At 38.8% G+C, this 25,095-nt stretch overlaps 1 protein-coding gene across 2 annotated transcripts in view; it reads right to left on the reverse strand.

The window, feature by feature from the left end:
* Positions 1 to 4,813: 4,813 nt before the first annotated feature.
* The window catches only part of TET1 (tet methylcytosine dioxygenase 1), an 88,891-nt gene continuing 68,609 nt past the window's right edge, over positions 4,814 to 25,095 (reverse strand). Inside the window, exons 13-15 of one of the 2 annotated variants that reach the window (XM_074874266.1) lie at positions 22,901 to 22,921; positions 20,947 to 21,286; positions 4,814 to 15,931 (exon numbers count right to left, since the gene is read on the reverse strand). In XM_074874266.1, the coding sequence (XP_074730367.1) occupies positions 14,790 to 15,931; positions 20,947 to 21,286; positions 22,901 to 22,921 (1,503 nt within the window). In that variant the 3' untranslated portion in view covers positions 4,814 to 14,789. The remainder of the gene's footprint in view (positions 15,932 to 20,946; positions 21,287 to 22,900; positions 22,922 to 25,095) is intronic. The other variant, XM_074874267.1, reaches the window with a different exon arrangement.

Consider the following 25,095-nt stretch of genomic DNA (forward strand, 5'->3'; position numbering starts at 1 on the left):
CTCATATCCAAAGTTGATTTATGAGCAAAAACATATATTTAGAGAAACAGTAGCATTTTAAGAAAAGAATTCAAAATCAGGTAGAAAATATAAAATAATAGAAAAATTAGTCTGTTAACAGGACAGTGCTGCCCACAGTGACAGCTGGACTGGAAAGGGCTCTTTAGATGGAAGTGATGAAGGGCGTTTCTTACAGAAATGCTTTAGTGCAGGCAACAGCAGTGGCAGTACAGAAAGGATGCCTGCTATTAAATGTAGCCTTGCTGTTACCTGAACTGTAGTTGTTGGCTGCAGTTATGGCATAAAACCTTCCACAGCCTCTGCGGTTACATTAAAAAAGAAAAAAAGAGCTGAAGTGATACATAAAAATCTTCAGCTAAAAAATCTGGAGCACAGACTAGATTCAAGAAAGAGACATATTTCTGCAAAAATAAGAAAAACTCTTACCATGTTTCTGCTAATAACTTAGAGGATATTCTGAGGTAAATAGAAGAGTGAACAGATTGTCAGTGGTGCCAAGATGAAATGTAACCTAAATACCGTTTTGGTGCCCTGTTAATGGGGCGACTCACCACCACTGAGGTGGTTACTAAAAACGTTTCTATTTCAGTTCTGTACTCAGATCCCTGCACAGAGGCCTGCAGGGTCTGTGTTGTTTACAGTTATTCTTCTGCCAATCCCATGAAAGTTTGGCTTTAATTCAGTTGAACCGATGCTTGGGCACAGTAATTTTATATAAACAACTAAACACCTTTTCCTAACCAAAAGTATAAAATACATTTTTTCTTCTGAATACTTCCATTTGATGCTTTAAAATACAAAAAAAAAAAAATGTTCTTATGATTGAAAAGATGTATTAGAAGGAAACCCTTTTGAAAATTGTTTTGGATGATCATAGTTAATGTGAAATTTCAGAGAAACACATCTCTTGCAAAAGGAGGAATTCTCCTTTTGGAAAATGTAACTATCTTTTAAAAGTAAAGTAATTTCTGAACTAAAATCAGACAGATTTGGTTTCAAATTTTACGACTTTTGGTTTTGCTTAACCATTTAACATTTGACTTGAATCAGAAGTACTTACCTGAGTCTTACAATTCTTAGGGGAATAAAGGATAGCTCTTACCTCATGTTGTTGAAGGAGAAAATATTATTGTGAATGTTAGTTTAATGTGAGGCTTCCTGTCTGGGGAGAGCTATGATGTTTGGATCATTCCTCCTGATTCATGGAAGGTAAAGGGCCGTAATTCATGTAGACCAGGGAGAACGGGAATAGCTGCCCTGCATAAGGGCATAAGGTTTAAGGATTCCTTTCTTCTTAACCAAGCTGACTTGTATTCGAGTGCTTTGGGAAAGTCCTCCATACCTTTAGGAAGGCCCTGTTTTTCTAGGTGTATCAGATTTGACTGTGTATGAGAAAGGATTTCTCATGTATCTCCTTGTAATCTTGGGGTAACCAAGCTATATGAAAGACAGAGTGAATGCACTTCTATAGACAGGCAATAAAGAAGAGAGATCAAAAGAAAATTCCTGACCACCTTTAAAATCTTAGCTCCATTGCTTGAAAAGCAGGAGATTGATACTGGAAGAGCAGGGAACACCTTGAGAAATTCTGTGTGCAGTAACAGCCCTGAGTAATGCCTCTTTCAATGTGAGAGGGCAAAGCAGAATAACTGAAACTAATATTTGCTCAGATGCCATCGAAATTACATATAAAGGCAATACGTGCCTGTAGTCTTTGAGGTGATCCAGAGCCTCTAGCACTAGAACGGCTTGACTGGTGAGCACCCTGCAGTAAAGCTTTCTTTTTTTCTTTTTTTACTACATAACTAGCCAGCTCTCACAAGAACTACAGCCTAAGGAGGGTTGTTAAGCAGTGGCACACCTGAGCCACTTGCAGCTTCTTACCCTCATAGAACAGGATAATTTGCAACAGCCCAACAAATTCACCCTTAAAATTTGTAGCAGTTGTAACCCAGATGAATCCTTACAGGCTTTCTGCTATTGTGGAAGTGAGTTAGGGTCTATGGTAGAAGTGTTTGCTTGAGGAAGCACAGGATTAGTACTTCACTTCCCTGAGGGGTTCCTCAAGTGAAGGGAGTCAGCCATCACCATGCAAAACCAGAAGTCTATGTGTAAAACAAAGTGGTCACAAGAAACTGAGCTGCCGACTTGTTATGCCACAGGAGGCAAAAGTTCCCCTGTTCTGAGATGAAAAATAAGGCTAAATTATGATGCCTCTAGCAGCAGTTCAGGACTACTTCAGGATCCAACAGCGAAGTGCTACCCAGATATGTTATGAATGAATGGAGATGTACACATGATACAGTAGGGATTTTAAGTAATTCTTGGCCTTGTGTAAAACGATATTGACATTTTCAGGAATTCAGCTATGAAGAATTTTGTATAACTGTTATATATCATAAAAGCAAGAGTATCCAGAAGTAAGCAGACTGGGCAGGGAATTAAGAGGCCTATCTCAGGAATAGTGCGTATTGAAATAGCTGGGTTTAAATGTCCACATTTTAAGTATTTTTTCAGTGTGTCTTAGATTAAAAACACAGATGGGTATTGCTGGTAGTTATTTTATTTTAGACTATCTAGGCCATATCTTGAACCAAAACATTACTAATTGAAGCACTATCTTGCTTGCAGTTAGATTACGTTTGAATATGATGCTCATTCTGATGTAGAGATTTCACAGAAAGTCCAATATTTTGATGAATGCCCCTTTTGAAGCTGTAAACTAATACTATATAATAATATTTAACAACAGTAATCAGCATTAGCATTATTCAACAGCAGTAAAACCCTGCCGGTTTATGATCTTCATCAGGTATTAGAGTACTGCAGAAATGTGTAACTGTAGCACTAGCAAAAAAGTTTATCTTGCCGTTTAAACTGTTGTTAACAGTTAATACCATTTTAATACGTATTGTAATTTAAGGCTGTAACATCTTAAGAATTTAAAAGCAACCAACTGTACTACATCATTAGTCTATTACCTGTATAACTTATATAAGAAATCCAAGATATGAGAAAGCACTGAAGCCACCTCCAGGTGTTGAGCTCTACAAGATAAACTCATGTTTGGCAAACTTTCAGGGATGCCAGGGCACGTAAATTGGGTTTAGCTCCCACAAGCTATGGGTGAAGCTGCGTTTTCAAATCTCTGTATGTAATATGCTCTGTAACGTCTGAAGAAATGCAGCCCTGACTGGGACCATGTTAGCAGTGGAAACGCTGGGGGAGGCAACATGCAGTTGGCTGGCGCTACCTGAGAGGGAGCTGGAAAATGTTTCTCATCGCTGTCTCTCCCTCGATAATGATGTTCTTGGGTCTGGTCCCAAGTCTTTAAGTGCCATTCAAAATCCACAAGCTTTCCGAGACACCTGTGCTATAGGTTACAGACGCTGATATCAAATCGTGGAATGCGTAGCTCTGTTGAAAGATTTGATAGTATGGTTTAGAGAAGGCCTGGGGCAAGTTGGGAGATGTTGCTATAAAAACCCAGGAACGATTATCCTCCAAGAGCAGCAAATTACATAGGAGAGCAAAGGCCTTCCTGCTGGATTAGTGCATTGAGCTCCCAGGAACTAGATGCACCGTGTCACACACATAATGTGCGTATTTCTAGGGAATTATTGAAGCCTGAGGATAGCTGCATTTTTCTCTGCCCTGTAGGAGACTCCAGTTATCTGGAAGATTATTATAACAGCAGCTTTTGCTACTGCACTTACTGGAGAAGGAAAAGAAGCAAATATGAACATGCAGAGTTGTATTCCTCCTTTTCTTCAGATTTAAACAACAGGAATTCTGTCTAGTATTGTTCTGCACTAAAATGTCACATAGTAAGGCAGACTAGTACTGAAGTCTGTTTTGTGTTGAGAAAAAACCAAACATACCCTCTAATTTGAAGCAAATAAAACCTGGACTGTTTCCACTGGATTGGAATTAAAAGCCACAGTAAATGATTCCTATAACCTTGCACTGCCAGACAGGGCTGGTAGAAAAGAGATGCCGTAGATGTGTTCGCAAACCATTTTGTCCTTTTTAGTAAGAAGATTAAGTTCAGATTTTTCTGCCTGCTTTTCTTGGTGTACAGCTCTGCCTGTCCTGGTGTACAGCAGTCCTGCATGAAGCAAAGGCAGACTGACAACAGGGACCCAAGAGCTGAATGGTTTATACCCACCCCTTTCCACTGCAGAAACCCTGCTGACCTGGGGGAGCCTACTGGAGTCCTGTAGGGCTGACTTAATTCACACATATATTCCTACATTTAACAATGGTTATTAGTGGAAAGAGCAAAATTTCTGCAGGGAAGATGGCTCCTAAGATGAACATACTTTTATTAGCAATTATTTTCTTACTCCTCCCTTGCCAAGGTGTTTTGCTGACTTTTGTTTTACTGACTATAGGATAAATTTTATAAACATACAGCATCTAAAGACTAGTAACTCCTTGGTACTGTCAGAACATCTTTGATGAGGTTCTCAGCACCCTCAGATATACTGCAAGACTAGACTATTTCTAGCTTTAGAATCAGTAATTTTTTTATTCCTTGTCTAAAATTTCAAGCCATGTAATCACTTTAAGTCAGGCATAGATGTAGCATTATATGCTGTATTATGAAGCAGAGCATTAACTTCTCTAAGTTGTATGGTACAGGCTCTTCTGGCCTAAATTTTTAGTCTTTACGTACTTCAGCATGACTTTGTTTTGGTTTGTTTGGGAAAACGACTTTCTTTTCTTTCTCAAAGCGTCTTACAAGAAGAAATGCATGAAAAATGCAGGAAAGAAAAATTAGACGACTAAGTGCAAAATAGAAGTATAAAATTTATTTAAAACCACCCACAAAGTTCTGTGTAATCAGGAATGATACAATTTGTAATAGTCTTTTTAAAAACTCATGACAAGATTTAAAATATATTTTCAATTACAGTATTCATTTAGCCTTATTCAGTTAGGACAATAAAAAAAAAGAAAGTTTACGTTCTAAACAGATGAGACACACAAGAAAAATAGAACAGACAATTTCCACAACAACAATTTTTACATGTATGTTTCAATACTAGTATCAACATTTCAATGCATCTTGCTACATAAACATGAAATCATGTACAACAACTGCTTGCACCAAAAAACATAGCTTAATTAGATCTTTCAAGTAACATGCAGTCACAACTCACAAGTCTTCAAGTACTGCTGGTAAGGGTTCCCTTGTCTGCAAAGAAGATTTTAAGGTTCAGTTTCTCAGCTAGCGTAACTCTTCACAGCTCCACCAGCCTTGTGAAGCTATGCTCAGTTATACTAGGAAAGAATCAGGCCCCAAATGTTTTTTGAGAAAAGAACTAATTTTTATACTTTCTCCTGTAAATACTGTGACATAATGAAGTGCTTTTTCTTTCTGATTTTTTTCTCCCTGTACATCATATTTTGTTTAAAAAAAGTTAATTTTATGTTCCAGATCTAAATACAGTAGGTTGGTAACTGGAAATAATCCAAAACCTCAAATTCAAAGTCGAAAAATAAAAATCAAATGCATCCCAAGGAAAAAAAAGAAAAAGAAAGAAAGAAAAAAGAAAGAGAGAAAGAAGGAAAGAAAGAAAACGCTGACCTTTTAATTTTTGCTTTGGCATACTTTTAATCTTTTAATTTTGTAAAGAAGGAAAGAATTCATTAGCCATAGCATTTCAGTACAGTGTGTCCTTACATATTAATGTTCTTTCTTACGACAGCAAATTCTGAACAGTATTTATGACCTGGTGGGATATTGCCACATTATGAAGAGCTGTCCCTTTCAAACTGAACAAATAATCGTAATTAATTGTTAAAGACTGAAATGTTTGAACCTTTGTATTGGTTAAAACTGGCTTTCTTTTAGTGGTATTGGCTATCACATTTGTTTTTCTTGCCTACAGTTATTTTTTCATTTTGAGGACAAGCGATTCCTGAAGTTCAGATGCTGCCTTTTGAGTTGCATGGATTAGACTGGCATTTACCAAGTTAGTACAAAATCTGTTCTCACTAGGCTCTGCAGTATCACTGCAGTTTAGAAATTTAAGAATGAAAATCTATTTCCTTTTCCTCAAACTTTTTTTGAAAGAGAAGTTTGCATGGCATTGCATTTCATAACTGCAATGTAGCGGGGCTCGATGCTTACATAAAGCTTCCACTGGCAGCAAGGGAAGCTCTGCATGACTCAAGCACACAGGGCGGTGCCAACAGTTTCACTGTTGAGTATCACCACAGTTAGGGCAGTCAGAACATGTTGGCTTTTAGCTTTGTGACTCAAAACTCAGCCCAGTGTGACAACACCACACAATACTGCACACCCTGTTGGGTCTTAGATCAGAAAAGAACGGAGTTCTGTAGATTGTCACAACCCCATTTTATATAATCAAGTAAAAGGGATCGAGTTATGATGAAGGGAAGCAAGAAAAATTTTAAGAAAAACTACCAAAGCTTAGAAATAGTATCATGGACAATTCTGTGAGATTTCTGGCCAGGCCATTACCTAGAGGTACAAATCTTATACCACATTCTCTTTGTAAAGTGTTGGGAAAAGGGCAGCCAATATAAGTAAATACTTAAACCTGGTAAAAACCAAGCCAGTTTCTTTTTCGGCCTGTATTTCTAAACTAAGAACAATCTGGATATTACTGGCCAGTGTGTGCACAATAGGGATATCATGAAATCGATTTCAGATGATTGTACAAATCAGTCATTTGGTAACAGTTTTGATTTATACTACTGACCTTTTATACCATTATCAGTGTAATGGGATACTCCGAAGGATGCAGGCCAAATCGACATCTGTTTAAGGCCCCTTTATCCTTTTAATAGGATGCAAAGGACAATAGTATAAGTGAGAATCAGGGCCTTCAATCTTATTTTAAGACGACTCCCAAACCCTAGACCCTTTGCCATTACAATATTATAATAAAAATACAGATATACATGTAAAATATTGATCAGGTCACAAAACTTTCCACAACAGTATAAAAATGTTCTGTGGCAACAACTGCGATACTGAACATCAAACTAGCAGTTCCCTTGCTCCACTGCAGCAGCACTTCTTTGGAATACACTTCATCGGCTGTAACTGGTAACTCTGTAGATTAACTGCCAAATCTGCCCCCCTCCTTACGTAGGTCATTTTTTGAGGTCTACACCTGCATCCTCTGACTTTATGAGGAAAGCTGGTAAGGTGTGCAAAGGGTTGAAAACAGCATTGTTAATCGGTCACCACACAGGGCAAGTCACCTTCACGTGAAGTTATTTAGCACCCCAGTCCTGCATTCACTGCGAGTATGCTGTTGGAAGATTCTAGCATTTTAATCTAAGTGTGTGTGGAAAAATTACATATGTAACGGTCCAGTAGAAGAAAAGAGAAAAATATACTGTTGTGGGAAGAATTAAGGATACAGCATCAAGAAGTGCCTCGATTCTTTCAAAACCAAAATTATGAGTATGTGGTTAAACACTGCAAACAATGTTGGGATGATGAACTGGGGAACTGGATTGAAAAAAGGATCCTGAAGTCTTTGTCTAGGAAAGAGAAAAACAGTGATGCTGACACCCCTATACCCTTTAATAAAAGGCAGTAACTACTTATTTTCTGCTCAAGCTCAATCAATTCCACTTGCTGCTACAGAGGAAGAAAAAAAATAATTTACTGTTCCACTCTTTTTTCCAAGCAGTCCTATGTTAGTTAAGGCATTTAACTTACGTAATGCTTGGGCTTCTCACAAGAACTGTGACTGATCGCTGCACAGGGGTATAACCAGAAGATGTGAAGAAACACTCCTGCTCTTGTAATTGTGCAGGGTCTGCAGCATCTGTCTTATGTTGAGATTTGAGCAGAGCTGGTAGAGTAACTCGAAAGAAAAGAGGGCATTCCAGAGCTGCTAGCAACAGACGCAAAAACCTTGTACTCTGAGAAGGGATGACTTCCCCTTCTCAGGGGTGTGAGAGTTTTCTGGACTTGCAAAGTCTCTTTTGTTTGGCTGCTTGCAGATATAAGAACAGAATGTAACAATTACATCAAGAAATCTAAAAATTAACTGGAAAAATGATTATTTGATTTAAAAAGAAAGAAAACACTGATTGTGACAGATAATGAATTGTACCTCTTTCTTGGAATGAAAAGAATCTCCAACTGCAATATTCTAGGCTCCCTATGAGAGAACATAAAGGAAAAAAAACCCCTAGAACAGGCGAATAAAAGATGACAGATTTTGGAAGAGTCACAAGGACAATAAATTCTTATGATATTCCTGAGATGAAGACTGGCTGATTTACATACAAAGCAGCGACAGTGTGCGTGGGGAATTCACGAGCAGGCTGACAGCTGTACTGCTAATGCCGAGTACTGAAGCAGATCTGCAGAGGGACACAAAGGACTTCTGGAGTAGTCACAAGCATTTACAGCATTCAGCAGCAGGTTATAATGTCATCTGTAGCTAACCGCAGCAGCAGACGAGCCATAAGAGACCATGGAGTAAGAAAGGTGGCTGTAGCATTCGACGTCATCTGTACAGAGTAGCAAGCAATACCTACTAACCAACACTAGTCAAATTAAGTGTTCTTCAGGGAGACAACACAGCATTACGTAGAATTAAGTCTTCATAATTTAGTCAAGTATATAAATGACAGTATTAAACAAAGTTTTGCTCACTCGTCTAAGATAACCAAAAATGTTTTGATAGGGAAGTCATAAACACAAGACACATTTTTCAACCACACTTTAGAAGAAGTGATCCGTACGTATACTGGTGCCTGATTAGATACTACTATTAGAAATCCTTGGTCTTTGAGAAAACCTCAAGTATAAAACTCTTTCCTTTATGTAATTATAATTTTGCAGCAACATACTAGAGCAGCATGTGAACAACTTGTGAAAACTGTCTGACTAAACATAAGGTAATTCCAGAAGACACGGAAGCCAGTTTCTGTACTGTTCCACTAAGCAGCCAATCCTCAGGACTTCTGACATTGGCCACCCTATTTAAGATTAAAGGAGAACACAAATGTGTTACAGCCTAAATAAAAAAAGCTTATGTATTTGAAGATAGATGTGCCCAAAAAAGTGTCAATATGAAGAAGTACCCTGGCAGCTACACTGTGTGTGCAGGGGAGGCTCAAAAGCCGATGGCACCTTCCCAGCTTTGCCTGTGACTTACCATGCTGTGTGTCCCATCGGCTTTCCATATTCTCCATCCTGACCGTGGGAAGGAGCAGCAGACTGGTGGTGACAGCAGTGCTCGCTACCTTGTTCATCTACACAGACTAAAGAAACGGTGACCAACTCTCTCCCTCCTCTTTATGTTTTGGGTTTTTTTTTCTTAAACCAGTATACGCAGGCAGAGAACAAATGAGAGATTACTGTCTCCAGAGGAACTGTGGAAAGAGATGAATTTGTACATATATCCACAGCTGTGTGACATGAGGACACATCCTTACTGCTTAGAAACAATGCCCTAACACAGAGATTGCAGTGCAGCACTGACACTCCCTCTACACTTCCTCCTGAAAGTCAGAGCAACACCTGATAAAACTAAGAAGAAAGCCAGAAGTTCCACATGTGATTGGACTGTTCCTCATCTCTGGTTGTGTTATTTAAGATCAGATCATAGACAGCATCATGAGTCACAGCTGGGCAGACACCTTTCACACAGGAAATAAAACAATTTTATGGAAGATATGTCACAAAGACCCTAATCTGAATTTTAGTGACCACAACAGACCCAAAAGAGAGTTTGTTCAACACTGCCTGAATGTAATTGCTGTCAACATATACAAAGTGTAGAATCAGCCGTGCAATTTAGCTTTTTATATATCTGAGGGCACAGTTATTTCCTCCTGTTAACCTAGAAATTACAAGATTTCTGTAGGAAAAAAGAGAAAAATCATATATATATATATATATATATATAAATGGATGACAAAGCTGATGACTGCTTGATAAAAGGAGCTAATTTCACATGAGAGAAATTTCATGGGAAGTGAAAGGGCAAGATTGACCCTACATTTTAAATATAAACCCACAAAGATGCAGTTTCACTAGCATGCTTCCCTGCTAACCTCTCATCGAACAACCTATCAGATAAGAAAAAAATCAAAAAAGCTGTCAAGAGCACAAGCCTGAAGGTGATCTCAAATGGACTTGCCTGCATGCCTGAAACTTGAGGTGAAGGTATCATGTCTCTCTACAGACCTTGAATCACTTCTCATGCTACAAACACTATAACCTCTGTGTTTAACCAGAAGTACAACATCTACTCCAAATCTCTCCCCATCTGTCCTCGCAAAACCTATTAATTGTAGGGTTGCGAGGGCCTGAGCCAGCACAGACTTTGGTCAACTGTTACTCACATCCATCCAGTTAAATATGAAAATTGCATGAAAGCTTGATGAATGAGGACATTGCAGTCAGCAGGGCTGCAGCAAAAACAGGACCCAAATGTAACCCACCAAATTTAGCATAATACTGCAATGATATTAAAAAGGTCTTTAAAAAACCCAAACAGCTGTACATTACAAATAATCTTAAGTACCAACAAAGTTGTCATTTACTCATGCTTAACATAAAATGTTGCTTAAGATAGTACAGTTATTTCCTGTTCTAAGTATAGAGAAGCACTGTCATAGGTAAGATAAGGACTTTTAACAGCAGTTATTCCTAAGTAAAAGTTATCTTAGAAAGTCCTTAAAAAAAAAAAAAAATAAACAGTTGAATACAACTGTTACAGGTAGAAAGCCACAAGTATCTGTAAATTCACAGAACCATAGAATGGTTTGGGTTGGAAGGGACCTTAAAGATCATCTAGTAAGTTCTTAAAAAGCTTTTTGGATCTTGTGACTAAAATATTTAATAGAAATAATTTTTTCTATTTTCTGTAATACAATAGCATGTTACAAATCAGTAAGCGCAGAGAAACTGCACAATAAAATTCACTGCTTCACTGGGCACGGCTGCAGTAACTCCAACAGGGACTCGGTGAGTCAAAGAGAAGCGGCTCCTGCAGAAAGCACTGCTCCTTCCCTCCAGAGTGAAGGTGGGGTGGCAGCACTGCGCCCAGGGGAGAAAGGGACAAGAGACATTTCTTCTGGCAAGTCAGAGGTGTCCCATGTTGGATCAGGACAGTTTTTGCTCGCGTGCTGCGAAATAGGGTCAAAAGACAACCACACCCCACCACCAGCCCACACCTGAACCCACCAGTTTCTGGTTTTTCACCCAGGGCACAGTCCCAGCTGTTGGAAACCAAGTGAAATGTGCAGGTCTGCCCCAGCCAGCTACCTTAATTTTAGACCCAGCTCCTGATCTGGCCATCCTGGGAGGACTTTGTTAAGGGGTAAGAGCAAATGACAAGTGGTTGTGTGGGCTGCAGAGGAAAGCAATAGACCCACAGATTTGCAAATTTTAAGAGACAAATACTGTTATAAAATTATAACCTTACTCAAAACAACATAACTGGTGTACAAGACTGATAAATATTCTGAAATGTTACAATAAATAGCACACAGTTGTAAAAACAGTAAATAGTTGCATTTTCTATACCGCAGTCAGCAATAGAAAATAGTAGCTTCTCAAATCACAACCTGCTGTGTGCCACAGCAGGACATAAAAGCGTCCAGCTACCCTGCCTGTTAGGTACATGTTGAAAAAGTAGTTACGTGATAGACAGCCAAGGAAAAGAGCACCACAAATGATATTTTATTGTATAGATGATATATTTTTCTCATGTAAGTAATCTTAATAAAGTTGTAACTGTGAGTTTTAGCACCTATTGGTTAATAGCATTAACTATTATGTTAAGGTATACTTTTCGCTGTTAAAATTGCCATTTCAGAAAAGGTAGACCTGGACTTACTGAAAGTCTACCGGTGCAGTCACTTGGGCAGTGACTTGCCAGGGGCCATGTTTGGAGGTATCCTTTTAGATCCACCTTGCAGTTTCTCCCTTCTTTGAGGGAAGCTGCTGGTTTTTCAATGGAACATTTTTATCTTGAAGTTTCTAATCGTACATAAGTTAAACATGGGCATTTATAGGGGAAGATTCAAGTAAAAATGATCCACTTAAAATGTTCCGATCATTAAAAAGGTAAAAGAGATGGCTCTAACTTACTAATTTTGTGTAGAAAAATTGTAATTCACATGGGAGCGCTGAACGAGAAATGATTTTCTTCAATTTGCTTTCATAGAAACTAAAGCTATCAGCACTATCAGTGAAACCAGTAAACTAATCTGTTGTGTAAATGATGGATCGTGGTGTCGGACAAGGGTTTTCAGATAGCAAATACATGAATGGAACAGCTAGAGAACGTACAGTACTACTTACTGTATGGACAGCTGGAATTCTTACTAATCTTCGGCTCACCAAAAATATACAAGTTTTAAAATGGAAATCTAAGGCACACAAAATACCATAATGATTTGATGTATACTGTATATTACATAGTCAAGAAGCATAAAACTGCTGGTACAAAACGATGGCATAATATTGGTCTTGTTTTATTATTATTTACAATCCCTTCATATCCTCTATTTGAACTAATATTAAGCTTTGAACTAAAATTTGCAGCATACCCGGTTTTTACAAATTTTACTTAAAATAGGTAAGATACAAAGAATGGGTTCAATTCGGCCATCCTCTGTCATCAACATTTTTGTTAATTTCGACAGAAATCTGTAGAATTGAACCCAAGGTTGTTACATAGTGATTGCTACTTCAGACCTTGCTCCTGCAAACACTACACGTGTGCACTTTAATAATAATACAGGAGAACAGTCTCAGTGATCTACAGCCGCATTGAAGTATTTGTAGCACCAAGGTCCTAACTGGCACTATGTGTTAAAAATACAATTTATGTACTTTTCGTACCAAAACTGTAAATATAGCGCTTACAGTTCAACTTTTCAAGGAAAAAGCACCTTGTCTAGGTTTTAAATAAAGCAGATCTAGATAGTTCATATTCCTCTGTTACAGCACCACTACGTTATAATATTATCAAGTATATTATTAGTATATTTTCGCACTGGAGAACTCTGACCTCGTTCTACCTACAGGTGACCCAGGCGGGGAGGACTCCGAGGCAGATTTAAGGTACAGCTTCGTCTCTGGGGCCTGATCCTGCAGCTCTGAGTCACGAGAGGAGTCCTGGCCTGAGCGGGCCCCTCCTGGCTCTGACTGGGCAGGTATGGCTACGCAGAGCTGTGCTCATGGAAGAAGTTGCAGGATGAGGTCGGTCCTTAGCTAACGTTGTCATTTGGTAATTTGTTTAAATAAATAAGTTTAAAAAAGAAATACATAGGAGAGGAGAATCAGAAAGAAGAGTGGGATGCTACAGTATTTAAAAGCAATGGAGTGTCTGTTTTTCCTCTGGTTTAGCAAATATTCATTTCATGATATGTCACTTTTTCAACAGAAATGGAGAACATAACTTTCATGTGTTTGGAAGGAAGAATACAAACCTTTCTACATGAAATGTATAAATCACTTAAAAAATTTACAAAACATTTTTGTAAAAAAACTGAACTTAGAAAGCTGGTGAATATTACAGATAGGTTATTCTTAATGAAAAATTTTCTGTTAAATATTAGAAATTTCATACTTTTCCAACACTTCCTTTGTATTTTCCCCAAATTATTATTATTATTTTTTCCAGAATAGAATAAGGCAACTCTAGGGGGTATTTTTTTAATCCCAAAACAATCCTACCCCTGAGGCATTAGGAACATTTGGTTGTTGTGTTAACTTATAATGCTCCAAACGAATGAGACTTATGCACTTATTGCTCAAAGAAATCATAACAAATGCTGCCTTTAAAAAAACCAAATAATATTCCTAACTCCCAATAGCAACACACGGATTGACGAGACGTCTCCTAATTTCATGTTTGTACACTCTCTTGAAAATAATAAAATGTTTCTGTATAACTGTTGTTTATATGCAACATAAAATCTTCGATGAAAAAGGGCAAGTCTAAAAACAATCACATATGCTATTAGCATACATACTGCAGCTGTAACAATATGGAACTCTACACAGCAAGAATAAAATGATTTCTTCTGTAGAGTATGCACAAACCTTAGACAATATGATCCTTATACTATACTATTTCAAGTTAATTTTAAAAATAGAAAGTGCTTTTAAAATATATATTTACAGCTTAAAAACAACTTCCAGCCATCATTACCAATAACTTCATTTCATACATAATGACAAATCTAGAGAAAAAAATTCATTGGTTTTCTAAAAGATTTATCTGTAATTTGGACTATATAGCAATGGTTGGAAGTTGTTAAAGCAATGGCACCATGAAGTAATAATTCAGCTTATTTATTTTTAACTGTTTGATGTGGTTAAGCACCAAGAGCTGTGTAGAGCTATTACTGTATAACTTGATTTAACACCATAAAATGTGAACCTGTTAAAATCCCTATAAATGATTTTTTGTAGTAAACAGACTTGATTTAAAGCACCAAAATATAAATTCCTAAAGGTAATAAACTGAATGATTCAATCAAGGTTAATAACCTAAACAAAATCTTTTTTAGAATGTATTAAAACTATACAACTTTTTTTCTTTTTTGCTTAAAATGTGCTTGAGCACCACCAAATGTTAAAGTCACAGTTTAAGAAGAAATCCCCCCCCCGCTTTTTTTTACCTCAGCCTTAAAATGGTTGAGATGAGCAAATAGTAAACGACACGAGACTTGTTCTTTAACAGCACCTTAAAGAAACACTGTGTAACACTGCACCAAGAGGAGGCATTTGATACTAAACCCTATGCCCAATGGTTGTAAGGCCCTGCAACTCGTGTAAGGGCATAAGAAGATACCGTTATTACGTTATCCTTAGTTACTGTCAATGCTCTGCGTGATGGAATTTGGTTGAACTCATTGTCTTCATAAAAAATATCTCTGTTTTCACTTGTTTGCTTTGTTTTCCTGCTGCTAGAGTTTAGTTCAGTATTCTCCATTCCTAATCTTTCTGCTTCTTTTTCTTTTTCTTTCGCCCTCTCAGCCATCTTTGCTTCCCACATGGCTAAACCATGTTTTGGCTCATTTAAATTTTTGTGTTGGTAGAAAACTAAAGAAATTCTTGTGGGATGATTGCGGTTGGGTTTTTTAATAGGTGTGGTGGCATGGAGTTCACGTCTTGCACATTCAATTAAGATAGAACCATGAGAAGGTGCCACAGCAACCCCGCCAATGTCATCATCCAAAAAATTGTGCTCGCTGTCTGACCACATTTCCTCAGCTTTTTCTTCAGAATCAGTCGGTTGTCCCAGTGCACTGTTTTGCTTTTCGTCACCACAGTCAAAGTCACACATCTGTTCTCGATGGGAGCTGCCCTTTTCCATCGGGCATCCATGGGAACAGTCAGCTTCGTTCCCGACTGCATCCTTTGCCGGAGAGCTTAGCGGTACTGACAGATCACAAGAGCTGATCATCTGTGAAGAAGGAGAATTGTCTAACTGAAGCTGACAATTCTGGTTGTCTGGCTGATGTTCAAGTATAGTGGGCAGGGGGTCTTTATGGGCTGGGGGGCCTGGAGCAGTGACCTCTGGAAGAACCGGTGGCACACCATTCATCTTATCATTCAGCAAAATTCCAGTATAATCTTTGACCGACACATCAAAGTTCTTACAATTAACATAAGGTGTCACATGAGGTTGCTTACTACTGCATTCAAAATACCCGTAGGGAACTGAAAAATCTTGTTGAATATTAGTCACTGCTGTTATGCCAGGCTTATGTGCTAAAGATGAATAAGGATGTAAACTATCCACCTTAAAGGGGGAGGAAGCCGTATACTGTTTTAATAAAGAGCAATTTTTAGTAGTGTTTGAAGTATGTTTCATGGCATAGAGGTGATCAGAAGTCTCCATTTTTATTCCAGGTTTTAAAGCATCTGTTTTGTTCCCTAAAAAAAATGCACACCAAAGTGTAAGTACTTTTCCTCACTTAATAAAATAAACCTTTTATAATATTTTCATACTTGCTTTCTAAAATGAGAGATATACATGAGGACTACAGATTTTTCAAATTTTTTTTTTTTTTTTAAAGCTTTTTAGGAATATCTCTATAACCTTAAGTACAGACACAATAACCTTGCTGAGTTAACGCCTTAACCTTTTCCAGTCAGACTGCTGGTATATAGAATAGAAAAGTATTTCACAGAGCGATGAAGAAAATAAACAGATAAAATGAAATAACCACTCAGTCCCGATTCTCACAGCCCAGTTCTACACAAGTGCTTCCCAGCAGCTGACTGCTGGCCTTCAGCACTGCCCAGGCTAGCAGGAAGCACTATGTAAAAGTTTTTACATAATTGGTGAAATTTAGTCTGTCTGAAATTGAACCTGCGAAACAATTAAAATTCTTGGCTGCCTTAACCCCTTATGATCGAAGGAAAAAGTGTGTTTACAGATCTTGTCCTTTGCAGCAAAAAACTTACTGAATTACAACGATTCCTGCATTAGCAAGTAACTACTCAGAAATTTTCTCCAAAAAAAAAGTTTCTGGCAACATACTCCAGGTAAATCCATCCTTACAAAGCTGCATCATGTGATTTGGCTGTCTTCCATCTAATTGCCACACATTAATTATTTCAGGTCTTTGTGGAGACATACTTGTTCAACTTATGTCAGCTCCCTAATCAATTTCCAGTCCTGGCACCCTGCAGTTGTGCGTGTTTGTGGAACAGTCTCCTCAGATGACTCCTCCTCGTCATGGGGAAGTTCAATCCAGAGCCCACTGGGGTAACGGGAAGGAGTCCCATGACTTCGATGGGCTTTGCATCACGCCCTGAAATTGCTTTACGCGTGTTTTGTTGGCAGACTGGCACCCCACAGAGAGCTCTTGCATATTCTCATAAAAGACCATCTCTGTCAGTGTTTCTTCTTTGTTCCATAAATACACAGAACGTTTAATTGCTTTACCGAATATAGTAGAACTATTCTTTCTTCTATTCTGTCTTCTAATAATTTATAAATAGTGATGGATTAAAAAGCTTTCTTTCAATAGGAATGCAAAAAAGGCAAAGTAGGATAAATTATAGACACAGTAGTTAGAATGAATATACTGAAGCTGTGGAGGGACATAAGGAAACCACACCAACGATTTAAAAACCTTTTCTATGCAATCAAACTCAAAGCATTCAATTAAGAACACACCCCCCAGACCAAGGCCTTCCTCCAAAAGATCTGAAACACAGCATCTGAGAATTGCCCTTCCCATCATCTCTGAAGAGACACCTACGTTCTCTGAAAGTAAGTTTTAACAACCACAGCACTCTCAAAATGGCCGTGGCTCCAGCAAACTCCCCACCTCTTGCCAGAAGCTCCTTGCTCTGCGGGGCAAAGTAGCAGAGATTAAGAGAAGTTAAGTCAAATATATAGGTAGAGGGAAATTAGTAATGGTTCAGGTAAGGTGGCACTGCTCCCCAGGAACAGCTCCTGCTCAAAGCAGGTCTGGCGCACCTCCGCTGGGAACTCTCGGCTCAAGTGGCCACTTGCTCTGCTGTGGTCAGCTGAGAAACTGTCTCCAAGCTGGTGGCTCATCTCCTGTTCTATCCAGTATGGGCCAAGAAGAATTGCTAGTGTTTATGGAGACAGAAATAACCTTTCTGTCTGTAAAGTCTGTTTGTCCGGAATAACATGGTTAAATGACAGGACTATACAAGGAAGGATGTAAGGCCTCTATCTTTAATATGTATTTTGTATTTAGGATTTCAAAGGCTCTCGGCATTAGCACAAATGTAAAAATTAACAGTTGTGCTGCTTGCTGTTGGCACAAGGGACGTGCCAAGTGCACCCTATTTAATACACGGCGTTTCCACAAAGGACTTGGCACAGTTGAGATTCAAACCAAGTCTTCACATATGCACTCTCTACCAAGCTGACTTAATCTCTCTTCAGCACTCAGAAGGTTCTCCTCACCACCATCTGCTGCCACGTAAAGACAGTAAATAGGACAAGAGGGGCCTCTCTAATTTCCAGCTCTGCATGTGGTGAAGCCGTGCAGGTTAGAGGAGTCTCTCAAGCCTTCCAGCTGGGGGAACACCGCAATGGCTCTGAAATGACAGCCAGGTCTCTTTCAAAAGAACATACTACATATATGTAATGGGCAGCGTGGCACAGCCGGCCTGGGACTCCTCCACGATCCTCCCAGGCCACTCCAAAGAGCAATAGCCTCACATGGCCGAAAACATGACTGACAGCATATACCACAGTTATCTCATCTCACCTAACTGCATGTTCTCCGTATTCTTTTTGATATTTAAAAAGCCAAGCGAGTATTCTGAACTCTTGCCCTCATTAGTAAATCAAGTACCATACAGTACATACACCATTTATCAATACCTTTTGCCTTACAGTTGAAGTGTAGCTAAGTATTCTTTTATTCCTACATTATGAGAAAATTTAATAGCAGTATCTGACTTGCCTAACGTACCTTTAGCAGTACTTTATTCACTGCTTACCTGAAACTACAGTCAATATTATTTTCTTCCCCTAGTTAAGTTTTTCTATCTTTCTTTACTGTTTTTCAATCATTTGTCTTTTGTTTTATATTTAAATAGTGTGACCAGAATTGAATGCCACTATTAATATGAAGGGATCCTGATTTAAATAATCAATTCTTTCCTCCAGTTTACCGTCACGAGTGACTACTGGAGAGTCAAGTTTCAAATCCTCTTTCTCAGAGGCCCTTTCATTTTATTTTCATATTAAGCCTAACAATCTCAGCTGGACTGAAATTCTCCATTCCTCGGGACTAAAATGATACTTGCCACGGGCAGAATGGAAAGAACCAATCAATGAGTGATCCCCTATAACCACAAAAGACCTGTAAGTACAAGTACAACACTGTAGTATTCTAAATCCGTAACTTACAGACCTTTGCATTTTGCTGTGGGGCAGGGCAGCTGTGGTGTGCCGAGGTCTTTACAGTGACACCCAGGCATCCTCCTACGACTAGAGCAAACGCATAAACGATGTGCGTAAGTGCTTCAAGTTCTTTATCTCACGCAGAGCACACATGCCCTTTGCAAACCCGAACTTCCTCTGCCACTGCTGCCCAGTTAGCGAAGCGTCTTGGAAATCGTTCACATAGCCAAGCGCAGCAATATGTGCATCGGCAGATTTGGGGATTACAGGCGTTGACATCTATTTTGAGGGATTCTGCTGTCAAAACTTCCATGGCAGAACCTGCACTTTTATGGCAGAAACTAAGTATTTCTATTCATATTCTTATTTTTCCATCTCTGAACAACTTTCTCACTCATAAAAGTATTTCTTCCTCACTCTGTGACTTATTTTTCTCAGCAGCCCTTTTAAATTACTTTGCCAAAATACTTGAAGTCCAAACAAGTTATGTAAGTTGGCTTGTTTACACAGTTTCTTTATTGTTTTTGCATGTTCAAGGAATAAAGTTCTGTGTTCCCAAAGCATATGGAAAAACTCTGGATATTGTACCATTTGTTAAAGGCATGGCTTTCCGATACTGAGGCCACGCCTGTTTGTAACTGCAGTGTCACGTACAGGTAGGCAGTTCAAAACTCTACTGCAGTGTTTCAAAACAACGTTGCAGTGAGATCAGACAATTTCAGAACTCCTTCCCAAACCAGAGTCCTCTAATGCTTCCAGGACTTCCAGTCTACCCCGAGCACGATGGAAGTTATTAATCATTGCTTCAGAGTTATTGTTGGACGTTGTCCTCAGCCTGAGGAGTCCTTTTATATTTGTTTCAAAGCCTGGACTGTGTCTCCCAAACTTGCATGTAGATTAACGGAATGTCTGTCTAATTTCCTAGGGGTGTCAGTAATACTACTTCTCTTGTTCTTATTCCATCTTGCTCTATGCAAAGTTTATTGGTTGCCCTGACTCCTCTACTGAGACAAAGCAGGATGCTCGCTGCAAATTATGAAAATGTGTTGAGTGGATTTTTTAAAAAAAAATGTTATCCCCCCAAAATGCAGACGTTCTTCTAAATACATTTAACTATTATTTTGCCCCCTTAAATCTACTACATATATCTGGATGTCTCTCATGAAATAAAATTCAAAATTATAGCAGGTTGGCTAATTTTCCTCTCTTCTTCCTAACAGGTAGACAGGCTATGCTTTAATTCCTTTTACTTTTTTTTTTCCCCCTTTAATCACAGAATCTAAGTCCATGGCTTCCTCCACCTCTTCCTTCTTTTCTACTTCTCATTAGTGCAGAGTCCCACAGAATAGTTTTATCCTCTGAAGTACGGGTCCAAAATCTGACCCCAGGTACAACAACATCAATCAAAAGCGCCTCCACACAGCTCCACCAAGTCTATGTTGCACAAACACGTATTGTAGCAGAAGACTCTCACCACAGTAATCCCCTTGTACCTCTCACCTAGCTGCTGACAGAGTCCACCTCTTGCTAATAATATTCCAAGGAATAATTTGAGAAGAACTGTCTTATTTGATAAAACCTGGGTGGGTTTTTTTTTTTGCAATCTCTTGCTTTGCAGCAGTTTCGATGCCATCAATAGGAAATTAACATCAACTCGGATTCTGAGAAAGCAATTGTCTTTCATAGGAAGTGGATAACACAGTTCTCATACTTTCAAATGACAAATTCCTGCTGGTTATTTAGATAAACATTCCTACAACAGTATTTCAAGTTGATCCTACTACCGTTATTTATTAGAATAAGGGAATTTGGAAATATTTCACTGGTGCTCACACGCCACCACAAACTTCTTTTTGGGCGAACATCTGGGTTTTTTTTCTTGTGCCAAGAGAGAATATTGGCCACAATGACTTGCTCATTAGCCCCTAAAAAGCAGAATATACAAGTGCTTTATAAAATTAAGTATTAAGGAGCTTTTCCTTCCCCTCAGACAGGTAAGAGGCAACACAGTATCAGAAGAGACTGGCAGAATTTAATAAGCATCACTCACCTAAACAATGCAAAGTGTTGCCAAGATTTTCTGGGGCTTCAGTTTTCAGCTTTACTGGTGTTGAATATTTTTTATCTATTAATGGCTGCTTTTCAGTCGGGGTCCTCCTCGTGTCTGGTTTCTTTTTCTTGGTAGCTCTGAGAGGCTCGGCTAACATTCGTACTTCTCTGGGAAAAGCTGTGAGCACCTGTATGGCTCCAGCTTTTATCTTAGCTTCCAGTCCCTCTTCGGTGCCAAATTCATCTGTTTGTGAAATTTTGTAAAGAGGTAACACATGGAGCTGCTCATCACTTGGAATCACCCCCACTCTCCGGTTATCTTCCTTCGTTAATGTACAGACCTGGCAAGAACAGAAACATTTACAAATACAGCCACATACAGAAAGTACAAAAGTCACTTAAATGTTTAAGCAGTCATCCTAGACTTCATTGTTTTCTCATATTTTATGGCCTCAATACTATGGGTCTTTCAAATGCAAAGATTTGACAAATATTTTGATTTATGATGTTGCAGAAAAATTATTGGTACTTGAAAAATAAGATCAAGGCAGATATGTCTTGGACAGGAAAAACAAACCTTTGGCTCAACTTACACTATCCACAAATATACACCAACCTTGGTAAATAATCTGAGCTGTAAATATACTGTAAATTCCTAAGCATTCAGATTTTGTTTGTTTGTTTTTTACATATTTTATGTTCACATTGATTTTTAAGGACTAAAAAATATGAAAAAAAAGGAAATATTATTTTTGGATTGAACTAGACCTTTCTATGACGTGGACCTGTTTTGGTTTTTGTTTTGGCTGGCAAATGGAAAAAAAAAAACCCAAACAGGTACTCATACTGCTCTGTATTTTTAGCAAATCTCAGCTCAAACTTCCTCCCTCCCTCTCTCTTTAAACACACTTTCATAGATTAACACCTTTCCCCAACTCTGGCTGTCTGCTGTAATGAAGTCACAAGACGCAGCAAATGTTTGGTTTCTCTTAGGCCACTGACCTACTTTCCCTTATTAAATTATGTGTTGTGAGATACTGGAGCCGAAAGGAGATCCACTTTGATAAGGGCATATCAAAAATGTGGATAAATATTCAAACTTACTGCAACAGTTTTCTTATTGCAATTTTTCTGAATTGCTGCTGAATGTCTGCAGTACTTAAAATTTTCAGCACTTGTAGAGTTCCGGCCATTATAAATACTTAACAGCAGCGGTAAAACCAGCAGTATGCTTTCTGGTTTCATTCTGGGCTTTCCAAGGGATGGAGACAGCTTTACATGTATGAGCAGGGTGCAAATAGTCACGTCATTTACAGTTTTATTGATTCTACTCCTAAGAGACTACTGTTTTTCACAACAATCTACTACATGTCTAGAAAGCCATGCATTAATATCATGGCTTAGTTAAGGCTCTATTTCACAGGGAGTTACTAACTACACACGTACAGGAATTTGAGTGCCATCCAAGGATGAGATGATACTCCCTAAATGGAAACGTTATCATTCCATCATTGTGTAGGCTGAATGTGATGCCTATCATAAACAGTTAATCCAATTTCCCAGAATCTTGTCCCCATGCCTAACATTCCAGGGGAGAAGAAGAATATTGTTATTTAGGGGGAGCGGGGAGGGAAACAAACATTTTTTTTCTTTATAGCACAGCTTTCACATAAAGGCATCACACAATTATTTCCAGAATAATAAAACGACAATCACAAACTAAAAATCCTAAATCAATCAGGTGGTGGTTAGGGCTTTAGAGATAGCTATATGCAAAGCTGGACAGTTGCAGAGCAGCAGCAGGAGAACATTTGAGGGGCAGAGACAAAGGAGAAGAGCTTTCCAGGTGGCATTTTGAAAGGATTGAAAGAAGGGCTCTTAAGAAGGCAAAGTGAAGGGACAATTAGAAGCTGATGAGCAACGTTTACTGATGTGCTTGCTCCATGCGTACTTACCTCTACTGGGCAGCCTTTGGACTATGAGGAAGATTTAGAAAAAACAACAAGTTGTTCCATGAGCAGCGAATGATGCCTGGTTCCCTACGGACTTCTCCGTCCCCGCGCTCCCACACGCCCAACCCCAGCACCATTACCCCTGCTCCCTTCCGTGCCCCGCGGAGGCAGGGCCTGGCTGAGGCTCTGTGCCTCCTGGCTACTGGGCCAGCAGATGCACGCGGATTCACCTGCCGCCTCCTGGATTCGTCCCTCCCACTCAACAGTGAAATTTCACAGCTTGGAACAAGAGGTTCAAATCTCTAAGATAATTCCGTTTCTGGAAAGTTCAGTGAAATCTGGTTGAAATTTGCCAGCAGTTTCCAAGTTACTCAGGAAGGGTGAAATAGGGTAGGACGTAGAGAGAGCACAATTACATATGTCTTGTTCTTAGAAAGCCCAGCACATCTTCCCCTTCTAAATTAAAGGCAAAAACAGTAATAAAATAAGCACGGATGGGTCTAGCTCCCACTTGTTCTCATCAGAAGCCATGCGATTGTCACTTTTCAAATATTCTGCCCAAGCTGTATGTGTCTGGACCCATGCACTAGTCTGAAGTGTCCAAATCTTGAAGATTCAATCCACAATCTTGCCTATTTTGAAAACAGACCCTCATCCAATTAACAGTTCTAAATTTTCATGCATTTCCCCAGACACTTCCATGGAAAACGGATCTTGTACATTTATTAGATTTATTCTTTTCCATAAGAAGATTTACTCAAAAATGTATTATAATAATCTTTCATCTGACTTACAATTAGGCAAAGGTAGATTACCTCTAGATTTTCACAAGGCTTGCCCAAGGGGATGACATACAAGCAGAGACAAAAATCATCGCTCGTACTGGTTGAAAGAAAACTTATTTTAAGGAAAAATTAGTATTTGTCACTATCACAAAGCCAACACCCTCTTTAGAACAAGAAAGCCAATGAACTGTTTTGAAGAACTAAAGAAGATGAGGGCTGCAGTGTATTGGCAGAATTACGGTGAAAGTACAATCAACTCCAACACACACAATATATTAAATATGGGGTTAAAATATATAAAATGAAGAAATTTATATTAAAAATCATGTTAAAAACCTGAAGACTCACACACCTACAGCCTAAATACCATGGCAACAAATTTAATACATGTAAAATTTCAAGGTCAGTGTCCCCCATAATGTATTTTAATATAAAAGGAAGGTCACAGTGGCAAGTGGGTAACTGAAAAGTTGTTATGGGGAAACCAGCTATAAATTAAGGCCCTAGAGATAAGCTAGCAATTTACAGCTGAAGTAATCCTCCAAATGAGAAACACCTGTTTCAAAAGCCACTCTAATATTCAAATCTGTGCAAAATATTCCATTAGGAAACTTAAAGAGAAGCTATTGCTGAGAAGTTAAAAGCAGTATTTTCCATTGGTACTGATCCTGTGCTGCAAACTGACCAAAATTAAACCCAAACATGAGAAAATCATGGACTCTGTTAAAGCCCATTTACACAGTGAAACTGCATATCCTGCTACTCTAAATACTTTTTCCAGAACATGCAGCTAAATCATCCAGGATGCTCAAAAGCCAAAGAAAATGTTGGCCAAATGGTTTGTTTAGGTTTCCCGTGTGCTTGGTGATCAAAACCAACACCTATTCTGGGTTTAGTGATGTCATGGTAAAACCTGCATATTCGTAAAACTTTATTTCTTTTAAACTAAAAATGCACCCATGAACTCAATGAAATTCCCTCCACAGATCTCCAGAGAAACATCTATAGCCACACAGCTCCCAGTGCATTATTCTGGGACTCTCTGATCTGCCTTTGTCCTCTTGAACTTCACACGTAACAATGATGTAGCCTTTTCCACCATGTCGTAAGGACAGATGTTTTAAATTCAAGTTTCAGCAAAGCACTCAGCCTCTCTAGACATGAAAGATGGAATCAAGTTTCCTATGCTCATCTCCCCTTTGCAGATGGAAGGCAGAGAAGGTGTCACTTGGGACTCGGAGGTGCTGCTGCATCATTGCTTACCAGTACAAATATGAACAATGCTGCTTTTCCTTTACCGCTGGGACAAACCGTGTCGTTTACTGGCCTGTTACACCCTGAACAAGCGTGCCCGAGAGCCAGAGAAGGGAGCCCCAAGCGTATTTGCCTTTTGCCCGCCATATACACCCAGAG

The sequence above is a fragment of the Strix uralensis genome, chromosome 7 (genome assembly GCF_047716275.1).
Source record: "Strix uralensis isolate ZFMK-TIS-50842 chromosome 7, bStrUra1, whole genome shotgun sequence".
Lineage (NCBI taxonomy): Eukaryota > Metazoa > Chordata > Aves > Strigiformes > Strigidae > Strix > Strix uralensis.